This window comes from Carcharhinus amblyrhynchos, chromosome 20, assembly GCF_965287045.1.
Source record: "Carcharhinus amblyrhynchos chromosome 20, sCarAmb.v2.hapA, whole genome shotgun sequence".
Lineage (NCBI taxonomy): Eukaryota > Metazoa > Chordata > Chondrichthyes > Carcharhiniformes > Carcharhinidae > Carcharhinus > Carcharhinus amblyrhynchos.
The window spans coordinates 16,077,920-16,090,204 of record NC_137343.1 but is presented as its reverse complement, the minus strand read 5'-3'; the positions used below and the strand labels follow the sequence as shown (position 1 = coordinate 16,090,204).

The 12,285-nt window shown below is 40.6% G+C and overlaps 1 protein-coding gene across 1 annotated transcript in view; it reads left to right on the top strand.

Annotated features, from left to right (window-relative positions):
- The window catches only part of naa25 (N-alpha-acetyltransferase 25, NatB auxiliary subunit), an 88,269-nt gene that overhangs the window by 58,445 nt on the left and 17,539 nt on the right, over window positions 1-12,285 (top strand). The window contains exons 21-23 of the mRNA XM_080208155.1: window positions 3,388-3,485; window positions 4,436-4,546; window positions 9,197-9,343. Of these exons, the coding sequence (XP_080064281.1) occupies window positions 3,388-3,485; window positions 4,436-4,546; window positions 9,197-9,343 (356 nt within the window). The remainder of the gene's footprint in view (window positions 1-3,387; window positions 3,486-4,435; window positions 4,547-9,196; window positions 9,344-12,285) is intronic.

The window sequence follows — 12,285 nt, the reverse complement described above, 5'->3', positions numbered from 1 at the left end:
CGTGAGATTCGGAAGGGGCTGGCTGGATGGATAAAGCACTGACTTGGTTATAGAAGACACTGCTGAGGTGGAAGGGTGTTTTACAGAAAGGAGATCTCTAGTGAGTGGTGGTCCACAGGGATCAGTGCTGGGATCTCTGTTGTTTGTGGTATATATAAATGATCTGGAAGAAAATGTGGGTGGTCTGATTAGTAAGTTTGTGGACGATAAGAAGATTGGTGGTTGTTGATAGTGCCGGGGATTGTCAGAGGATACAACAAGATGTAGGTAGGTTGGCGACTGGGACACAGAAATGGCAGATGGAGTTTAATTCACACAATTGCAAGGTGATGCATTTTGGAAGATCAAATTTAGATGTGAATTATACTGCAAATGGTAGAATCCTTAGGAACATTAACATTCAGAGGGATCTGGGCATGCAGATCTACAGTTCCGTAAAAGTGGCAATACAGGTAGCCAAGGTGATTAAGAAGGCATGTGGCACGCTTGCCTTCTTCATCTGGGGCATTGAGTACAAGAGTTGGGAATCCTGTTGCAGCTACATAAAACCTCAGGCTGCATTTGCAATACTGCATGCAATTCTGGTCACCACACTACTTGACATGGAAGCTTTGGAGAGAGTGCAAAGAAGGTTCACCAGTTTGTTGCCTGGTCTCAAGGGTATTGGCCAAGAGGAGAGGTTGAATAAACTAGCATTGTTTTCACTGGAAAAATGGAGGCTGAGGGGAGACCTGATAGAGGTCTACAAAATTGAGAGACGTAGACAGGGTGGATGGTCAGAGGATTTTTCCCAGGGTGGAAATGTCAATTACAAAGGGGCACAGGTTTAAGGTGAGGGGGGAGGTTTAAGGGAGATGTGCATGGGAAGTTTTTCACGCAGAGAGCGATGGATGCCTGCAATGCGCTTCCAGAGGATGTGGTGGAAGCCGGCACATTACGACATTTACGAGACATCTGGGTGAGTACATGAATAAGGAGGGAATAGAGGAGACGGACCTAATAAGGGCTGAATGTTGATTTTTACTTAGTTGGGGCATCATGATCGCTACAGGCTTGGAGATCAAAGATCCTGTTCCTCTGCTACACTTTTCTTTGCTCTATGTTCAAATCAATGTCTTATGCTTAAACAAAAGAGACTACAATGGGATGAGGGAAAAGTTGACTAAGGCTAAGATAGACTGGGATCAAAGACTTTACGGTGGAACAATTGAGAAACAGTGAAAGACTTTCAAAGCGATTTTTTTTTCACAGTGCTTAGCAAAAGTATATACCGGTGAAAAGGAAGTACTGAAGAAAAAGGGATAATCAGCCCTGGATCTGAAAGGAAATAAAGGAGGATATCAGATTGAAAGATAATGCATACAAAGTGGCAGAGACTAGTGGGAAAACTAGAGGATTGGGAAATCTTTAACAATCAACAGAAAGCCACAAAAAAGACTATAAAGAAAAGTAAGATAGATTATAAGAGTAAGCTAGCTCAGAATATAAAAGCAGATAGCAAAAGTTTCTACAAATATATAAAATGAAAGAGTGGTTATGGTAAACATTGGTCCTTCAGAGGTTGAGAAGGGGATTTAAAAATGGGAGATGAGGAAATGGCCAGGCCATTAAATTTTGAATCAGTTTTTATAATCGAAGATACAAGTAACATGCCAAAAATTGATGACATGGAGGCTGTGGCAGGTGAGGACCCTGAAACAATCATTACCACTAAAGAGGTAGTGTTGGGCAAGCTAATGAGGCTACAAATAGTTAGGTCTCCTGGCCCTGATGAAATGCATCCCAGGATACTAAAAGAGATGACAGAGGAAATAGCAAATGCATTCATGGTAATTTCACTGGAGTCTGGGGTGGTTCCAGCAAATTGGAAAACAGCAGCTGTGACGCCACTGTTTAAAAAAGGAGATAAACAAAAGGTGGGTAGCTATAGGCCAGTTAGATTAACTTCTGTAGTGAGGAAAATGCTTGAATCTATTATCAAGGAAGAAATACCGAGACATCTGGATAAAAGTTGTCCCGTAGGGAAGATGCAGCAAGGGTTCATGAAAGGCAGGTCATGTTTTATTTACTGAGGACGTTACAAGCACGGTGGACAAAAGGAAACTGGTGGATATGGTGTATTTGGATTTCCAGAAGGCATTCAACAAAGTGCTACACAAAAGGCTGCTGTATAAAAACAGCTTCTTCCCTGGTACCATCAGACATTTGAATGGACCGACTTCGCATTAAGTTGATCTTTCTCTACATCCTAGCGATGACTGTAATACTATATTCTGCACTCTCTCCTTCCCTATGTATGGTATGCTTTGTCTGTAAAGTGCACAAGAAACAACACTTTTTCACTACACTTTTACACTACATATGACAATAAATCAAATCAAAAATTCAAGTCCTAACTGGATAAAGCAGCAGTGCAGAACTACGTTATGCTAACCAATAAATGCAGTATGCTCTGGACAAAGCCAAACAATCCTCACAGATGGACAGATCGGGTCAAAACTCTGCAATCCTGCCACTTCCAGTCCTGAATGGTAGTTGACGGTTGAGCATTTAATGGAGAGAGGCGACTTCATGAATCACCAGTGCTCATTAGGGTCCAATATGTGTGCAAAAGACAAAACTTGAGATGCTTGCAACCACCTTCAGCTGGAACTGTCAAGTGGATGATGCTTCTTGACCTCCACTATTGTAGATGCAAATCATTGTTTGATTCACTCCACGTGAAGTGAAATGGCAGCATGCACTGGACATGGCAAAAGCACTGAAGTGCAGGTGAAAGGAGGTCCCGGAGGCACCCAGCAGCACTTGGAAGAGCTGTCAAATCCAGTCCAGTCTGAGAGTCCAGAACAAAGCAATTATATTCTGAGAGTGATCAAAAGTGTGACAACACAGGAAAATAGATAAGTAGTTGGTGAATATTTTGCTTGTCTATTTTCAAAATTTGTTAGGCTTTAAAGTTGTAATAATCCTGATTAGTGAAAGTTGTTGGAAGTAGCAGTGTTTATTAAGTCTAAATGAATTAAGAATAATAAGTTAATGCGTAATAACGATGGCAAGGTAGGATATGTGTTGCAAGTGCTAAATGTGGGAGCTCCAGGGCAAACATGTCTGCAGTAACCATCTGTACAGCTTGATGAGCTTCAGCTCAGAGTCATTGAGGTGGAGACTGAGCTGCAGACACAGCAACGAGTCAGGAAGGATATTTTGAGAGGATGAGAAAATGGTTAATAGATTCTCTGAAAAACCTATACCCAAATGAGGCAAGCCAAAACGAGAAGTACGCCATCAGTATCTGACAATCGTCTTTTGAATTTGCATGGAAACTGGGGCAAAGAGTCTGCTGTGCTTGAAGGATATCTCTTATAATGTCTGTCTTTTCTTCTCAAGAGTTATTCAATAAATGTAAAGGAAGTTTATTGGAAACAAAAGAAACAGAATGTACAACAAGACCAGAACTTCTAGAAAACCTTGTCTTTTTACTTGAGGTAAGTGGTCATAAAGTTACTTGGCCTTTTATTGTTACATTAAAAGAATATTTGAAATACTCTTAATATAACTTACATCAATTATTTTTAAAAATAAATCTAATGCAAAATCCTGGACTTATTACATATTTGAGTGCTGAGAAGGATGATTGAAATTTAAATGCAAACTGTTTGGGTTTACATTTTATCACATGGGTTCCACAGTTACTGTCGGGTTTTAACATTTGAGTGATTCAGAACTTTGGTAGCCAGCAGAGAGAGATTCTCATCTCGTCAGTCTGTGTTGGATTTGGAACAAACCCCACCTGTTTTGTGTGCGGTCCCAATCTACAAACAAAATATCCTGTTCCTTGCTGTTCACGATAGCATGCTATAAGTAACAAACTTGCTCAAAATGTTTGTCAGAGAATTGGAAGTGTGCCTCCCTATTTTTTCCTTCCTGTGAGAAAATCTCTTTCCCACATCTCTCCTAACCTATATTATTACCTGCTGGTATCATTATTTTATTTGTCCAGCTGTGCAGGCCACCCTCAATTTTACAATTCAGATTTCTCCATTGGCAGGATATATGTGTCATACTCCCAAGCAATTGCCAGTACTAATCCTTCATGCTGAGGAAAAGCACCTTTCTCGGCATTGGGAACAGGCTTTGAGATGAGGAGAGGAGCTTAATTGAATTGAGCCTCACCATTCCAACAGCCTACCCTGTCTAGGATTTTGTTAAAACTCCATTTCAGCTTCTGTTTCTTTGTTCTGTTTCAGTTTCTAGACCTCCTGATGCAATAGTATTTCGTTGACAAATCAGGTGTTTTTTTTTGGGATTTGGCTGTGTATCTAGTTTTTAACCATTCTGTTCCATTGTGAAAAAATGTACAGCACTGAGAATAGTTCATTTTAGAGCACTGTGGCAAAGAACAATAACTAACTTGAGCCTGTTCTTACCATCTCAGACAGTCTGTATCGTCCTGTGGGTATCTTATTACTGTGGTAATGTCCTCCGGCCACTAAAATCCAGTTTACAGAAGAAAAAGAAGAAGAGAAAGGAGATCAATATCACAATGGTAAGAAGTTGGAGACGATTGAGAGAATTTTAAAAATGATCATCCAAGTCCTTCACTAACTGCCAAGTAACGTTATTCAATGAGTTAAGCCACACTGGAAGGTATCAGGCTTATTCCCCAGACCATGTTGCATTTACTGATATCGACTCTGGATGGTGGTAAAGGTGCCACAACAGGTCTCTATACCCAGGTCCGGAAACAGAAATTCATCTTGGTTCCTTGTTCTGAATCACTATCCTGTTGTGACCTGTTGTGCAAATGCACGATTGTGGTCAACTTTGCACTGAGCTGTGATACCCTTTTAGTAGAATAGTCCATTTGCAGTCCATCTGGAGAGTAGCCCCTTGAGTAAGGCATGGATGAACATCCAATATCCATGAAATTATGCTCTGGGAAGACTGAATGCTTTCAGGAGAGATAAAGTAGAACAGATGCTTCTTTTTCCAGTTAGGTAATCCATGAACGTAGAACACTACAGCACAAACAGGCCCTTCGGCCCACAAGTTGCGCCGATCACATGTGTACCTACTAAGCCATAGACCTATCTGTAACCCCCAATCCCATTAGATCCCATATACTCACCCAGAAGTCTTTTAAAAGACCCCAGCGAGTTTGCCTCCACCACCACCGACAGCAGCCGATTCCATTCACTCACCATCCTCTGAGTGAAAAACTTACCCCTAACATCTCCTCTGTACTTGCTTCCCTGCACCTTAAATCTGTATCCTCTCGTAGCGACCGTTTAGCCCGGGGAAATAGCCTCTGAGAATCCACCCTATATATTCCTCTCAACATCTTATAAACCTCTATCAGGTCACCTCTCAACCTTCGCCTCTCCAGGGAGAAGAGTCCCAGCTCCCTCAACCTATGTTCATAAGGTATCCCTCCCAATCCAGGCAACATCCTTGTAAATGTCCTCTGCACCCTTTCAATAGCTTCCACGTCCTTCCTATAGTGAGGTGACCAGAACTGCGCACAGTACTCCAAGTGGGGTCTGACAAGGGTCTTATTGAAGCTGCCACGTATGCTCAGTAGAAGTGCTATTGGTAGACTTCAGTAGCATTGGTCTAATTTCAGGTTGCTTAATGCTCCCATCAGATTTATTGATGTGTTATTTTTACTGTGTTGTTCAGGGATGAAAGTTTTCTCTTTGATTTGTTCCACGTGTATTGATAAAGCTCTCTGAGTAATAATAATCAGATTATGGGTATTTCAGCAAATGGTGTCCTGTTTTGCTTATAGAACGACTTTGCAACTGGTTGCTCTGTCACCGGGTGAGCACAGTTGCGTGAATAATAAAGAAAGGTTTACATTTACATGGCTTAGAGTTTTTAAATATGCCAATTAACTACTGTTGACATGTAATTACTATTGTAATATAGAGAAGTTGGCAGCCAATCTACACACAGCAAATTCTCACAAACAGCAATGTGATCGTGTCCATTTTTATGATGTTGAATGATGGATAAATACTGGTCAGAAACACCTAACTAACTGCTTTGCTGTTCTTTGAACTGCCATGAGATCTTTTCTACCTGCCCTGATGGGGGACAAATGACTCCTCCCTTTAACATCTTGTCTCGAATAGTGCAGTACTCACTTGATGCACCCTAGACTTAAAAACACTGTTAAAGGGATTCTGCAAAAATAACAGCATACTCTGTATAAGACAGGAAATTTAAATCTAAATTTTGACTTAGAAGAAGGTTACGGTATTTGATATGAGTGAAATGCAATTATGGCAAATGTGTGATTTTGTGCTCTTAAACATAAATACCTTGTGTTGGTGCTGGAGACACAAGTCTGTTGTGATTAAGTACCTCTTGTACAAGGATATGGCCTCTTAGTGTAAACAGTTTTCAGTTTTACACAGCAAAAGCAGATTCAAGTGGATAGAGGGTCATGCTTTTCAGACTAGACTAGTGAATCAAACCATGTTCTCATTGAAATAATATAAATGGATTAAAGAGACAATTGGAGCCAGTTTTGTAGCAGCAAGAGATATGGTTTCACAGCGAGCAGATGGTTTGATCTGTCAAATAGATTATTTGTTTGAACTAATGGATTTTCCCATTGTATTATATTTGTGCATAAGGTTTTCAGAGCCAAATCTGTACAGCCAGTGATTTAGATAAAAGAACAACATTGGGTTAACCCTGCCGACTGGTGCGGTTTAATTTAAAGAGTTAAATAATCAAGTGACAAGACTTAGCATCCCCATGGGGAGGTTAAAATGAGAGAAATCATGAACTGAACTTATTTAGTGGGTAACGTTGGCAGAGTCCTGCCTGCAGGTCATTTGCCCATCCTCGTGTTTAAAAAAAATGATGCCCTTGGAGGAAAAGGGGATAGTTTTTAATTGGATGGTGGGACAAGTTATCAAAAGATTCCCAAAATCTAACTAACTTAAGGCACCAATCCACTTTTGGAATTGAAATGAAGGTAGAAGGGAGACATTTTTAGGTTGTTCCAGCACTGTTTTGTTTCTGTATATATCATAAAACCATGCCACTGTGTCCACAAGATGGCAGTGAAACAGCACTCTGTCAAATTGTTTTAACAAATACCTTATGTAGAATTCGGGTGTGTACTATCATTTGTTCAGCAGTCCTATTCTCAGGAACAGTGTTGCTCAGACAGAATATAAACTGTTGTGTTGGTGCTTCCACACTATTGACAGAGGATAAGATCACCAATAGATTGTTACACCCCACATTGCCCCTGTGGATCAGATCAGGACACCAAATGCTTGATTCAAGAGGATAAAACCCTTTTGGTGTATTAGAGTCCATTTTCTCTAGGGTATTATCTTAGAAAAAGGTCAGTAACTTCCAAACTGGCACACCCTGTAAAATCCTATGAAACTTATTGTGTCATTTCTTTTCGTGCCTTTCTTTACGCATTTTCCGTGTGCACCTGATATTTGTTTACACCATTACTTCATTTCCTATACTTATGTCCATCTTTCCAGCACTTCATTATTTGAAAAGCAGAAAACCGTGAATGCTGGAAATTAGAAATAGAAACAGAAAATGCTGGGAATACTCCGGTCTGACGACATCTCTAACAGAGAAATGGAGTTAATGCTTCTGATCAATGACCTTTCACCAGATCTGGGGAAAGTTAGAAATATGAGGAAAGGACACAAAAGAATGGTCTGGTGGTGGAAAACGAGAGAGAATGAATGATAGAAGTGTGAGCCTCACAGGGCCAAAAGGAATAATGATGGGATAAGAAAATAAACAAAGCTCTGTTTATGTGTGCATGCTGCTATCAGAAAGCAAATGTAAGACAAAACTGACACATGCCCAAAAAGAAGGGGACTGGAGCAGGAGGCAGAGACGACAGTCTGAAATAGTTGAACTCGCTGTGGAGAAGTGCTGTATGGTGCCTAATCAAAAGATGAGATGCTGTTTCTCGACCTCAACTAGAACTTGAGTGGAACAGTGCAGGAGGCCAGCTTCCTCTTCTGCTGGACTATTCGGTCATCATGTGTGAGCTCTCTGAAAGAGCAATCCAGTTACACTCAATCCCCAGCTCTTCCCTGTAGCTTTATGAATAACTCCTGCCTTGCAAATAAATTAAATAGAACTTCATTGGCTGGAAAGCGCTTAGATTGAGGTTCTGGAGTTGTGACTGGTGCTTTGCCAATGATAGTTTTCATGTGACGTTATTCACAGCATTTTTGAAATAATTTTTTCCGTGTTCTCCAACTTTTTAATTACTATAATCGTGGCTGGTTCTTGGTTTCTAATCTTTTTATTTATTTACCACATCCTGAAACTTTAGTAATTTCCTTTTTTAAATTAGATATGTTTATAATACACCCTCACTTTTAAAAAATATTCCACTGATTCTTTGTACAGTCTCATCTGCCAATGACTCGTATAAACAGCTCGCTTAAAGTTTACCCTAGTTTTTGTAGTGACTCATAGAAACTAGAAGCAGGAGTAGGCCATGCTCTGCCATTCATCAAATTTGATATCCCGGTTCTTACACACACACACACACACACATCCCTCCCCCCTCCCTGGCCGCCAAATATCCTTTGATCCCTTCAGCCCCAAGAGCTATATCTAATTTCTTCAAATCAGTGTATTGGCCTCAACTTCGTTCTGTGGTAGTGAATTTCACATATTCACCACTCTCCGGGTGAAGAAGTTTCTTCTCGCCTCAGTTCTAAAAGCTTTATCCGTTATCCTCAAACTATGACCCCCTAGTTCTGAACTCCCTCAATGTACTGACTGCATAATTAACCAGAAGGTATCTAATATGCGTGCTCAGCCACCACTTGTGGATTCATACCCAATCTAATCCACGTTAGAGATGAGGGGAGAGGGATATAAAATAAAAAAGTTGCCTGGTTACTCTGTATATTGCCACAGAACCTGGCTGCATATTCTATTGAGCAGGTCAATTTCTGATGATACCTGCAGACATGTAGGCATCCTAGCATCTCAGGTGGTTTGTTGTGTAGTGACTAGTAGTGGCTTGGAAAGATTTGATGGCAATTTTGTTTCAGGTTACTTTTGGGTCAGAGACAGGACATCCTCAATTCAGAAATTGATGTTATTAATGTTCAATTATAGAAGTTCCTCCCTATAAAGTTGCAGAAATTATCTGACAATACATTCACATATATTTCCACAGCCGATTGTGTTCAGCAGCTTCCAGGACTATGTGACCAGATTACAGAATTTCCTGTCTGAAGTGGTTAATCATCTTAAAGAATTAGAGTCGGCGCTCACTGCACTGAAACTTGAAGAGCTGACACTGGAAAGTCATTCATCTGCTGAGGTACAGAAAAATCTAGCGTTGTAGCAGGAGTTTCATGTTGGATATTATATTCAGATTTCTTTGTGATCTTTGTTTTTTTTTCTGAGCTTTATGCTATTTCCTTGCAAATAATTGCAAATTGCCCCTTGGTCACACTGAAGCCTCATGAGATATTTGGAGGAAAGTGCCACCAGCACTGGCTGAGGTGTGGGAGCAGGTAAATGGATAATGTTGACATTGATAGTTTCTTTTCCATCTCTGTTTTGGGAAGTGATAAATAAGGGAAGCGGTGGTACAGCAGAAAGAGTTCCTTCTGGGAAAAGTAGGCTTTGCCACGCACCCCCCCAGCACAGCATTTTATGTGTGCGTCTCCCCCGTCCCTGCCCCCCCTCCCTCCACACACACAGCTTTTTGTATCTGTTTTACTGTAACTATTTTTACTTTTTTTATTTCCCACTAAAAGCAGCTTTTTGGCATTTTATATTTTTTTCCTTATTTAACCACCTTTGTTTTTTCTGTCATGGGATGTGAACATCGCTGACTGGGCCATCATTTATTGCCTATCCCTAATTGCTCTTGAGAAGGTGGTGGTGAGCTGTCACCTTGAACCGCTGAATGGGTATACCCGGAGTGCTGCTAGGAAGAGAGTTCCAGGATTTTGACCCAGCGACAGTGAAGGAACCATTGTACAGTTCCAAATCAGGATAGCGTGTGTTTTAAAAGGGAACTTGCCTGTAATGGTGTTCCCATGCATCTGAGTCCTTGGTAGTAATGTTGCGAGTTTGGAAGGTGCAGTCAGAGGAAATCTGTGAATTCTACAGATTCACCACTCTCTGGGTGAAGAAATTTCTCCTCCTCCTCAGTCCTAGAAGGTTTATTTCTTATTCTCAAACTATGACCCCTAGTTCTGGACTCTCTCAATGTTGAGAACATTAGAGTCAGAGGTTTATAGCATGGAAACAGGCCCCTTGGCCCAACTTGTCCATGCCAGCCTTTTTCTTTTGATGACTAAACTACTCCCAATTTGCCCACGTTTGGCCCATATCCCTCGCTGAGTCTACTGTCTAACCCTGATGGAATTTTATAAGTTTCTCTGAGAACCCCTCTCTTCCAAACTCCAATAAATATAACCCTATACTGACTTAGAGTCTCCACATATGACAGACTTGCCATTCAAAGAGTCAGCCAGGTAAAACTTTGCTGTATTCCCTCAGAGTTCAGAATATTTGTCTAAAAGTATATGTGATTGTGTTTTATTACACATTTGATGTCAAATATAAATATTCATCTAATTGTGTTTGCTTAATTTGGTTCTTGTGTAGTAAAATTCATTTATTTTAAATCGTGGAATATTGTAGTGTAGAGTTAATCACTCGGTGTTGAATTTCTCTTCAACTGTTATCTGAGGCAGGAATGTGAAAGGGTATGCATACATAAGAGTGCACCATTAAGTAGGGTCAGAGTAGGGGGAAAAAGACAGGATTAAAGATGTTTTATCAGAATGCACACAGCATTGGTAACAATAGATTAAGTAATAGGATGAATTTAGATAAATGAGCATGATTGAATAACCATCACAGAGAGATGATTGCAAAGTGACCACAGCTTGGACCTGGATATTCACCATCTTGGAAGGACAGGAAGAAAGGAAAATGAGGTCCTGTACCTCTGCTTAACAAAGGATTATATTGGAACAATACTAAGAGATGATTTTGATTTGGAGGATCAAGAAGCAATATCAGTTTGGGTAGAGATAAATAATAACAAGGAAAACGGCCACCGGTGGAAGTGGCTTTTCTGTTCCCTAGACGGCTACACTGCAGGATAGAACATGAATCAAGAAACAATAGAGGTTGTAAGAAAAGTACTAAAACGATTGTGGGAGCGATTGATCTTGTAGATTGGATGAATCAAATTAGCAAAGATAACCTGAAGGATTGGTTCAAAGAGTATTTTGGAGCAGTTTCTTGGAACAATATGGTCACAACCAGTGGACACGCTATTTTAGGCCTGATGATATGTGAAGAGACAGGATTACTGAATGACCTTGTAGCAAAGGATCTTCTAGGTAGAATTGGTCATAACGTGATAGAATTTTGCGTTCAGTTTGAGGGTGAGAAATAGTAAGAGAAGATATAGGGCCCAAAGAGCAAAACGTGGAATCGTTGTGGGTGGAGATAAATACTAAGGGGAGAAAATTGCTGGTGGATGTGATCTGTAGGCCCCCAAATAATAATTTTGAGGTGGGGGGGGTCTATAAACAAGCAAATAATTGATGTGTGCAGAAACGGAACGGTGCTAGTTATGGGGGATTTTAATCTGCATATTGATTAGTTGACTCAAATCGGATGCGGTGAGCTTGAGGAAGAGTTCTTGGAATGCTGTCGGGATAGTTTCCTTGAATAGTATGTAACGGAACCTATGAGGGAGCGAGTTATCTTAGATCTGGTACTGTGTAACGAGGCAGGTAGAATTGGGGATCTTCTTGAGAGGGATCCTCTTGGGACAAGTGATCATAGTATGGTTGAATTTCTGATGCAGATGGAGGATGAGAAAGTAGGGTCCCAAACCAGTCCCCTCTGAACAGAGGGGAGTATGATAAGATGAGAGCGGAATTAGCTAATGTAGATTGGGGGCGCAGATTGGTTGGTAGGACAGCTGAGGAACAGTGGAGGATTTTTAAGGAGATCTTTTTCGGTACTCAGCAGAAATATATTCCGATGGTAAAGAAGGACTGTAAGAAAAGGGATGACCAGCTGTGGTTATCGAAGGAAATAAAGGAGAGTATTAAATTAAAAGCCGATGCGTACAGAGCGGCTTAAAATAGTGGGGAATTAGAAGATTGGGAAATGAGGTTAGCAAATGTGAGGTTGTCCACTTTGGTAGAAATAATAGTAGGAGGGATTCTTCTTTAAAGGGTGAAAAGCTGCAGCATGCTACAGTAAAGAGGGACCTGGGGGTCC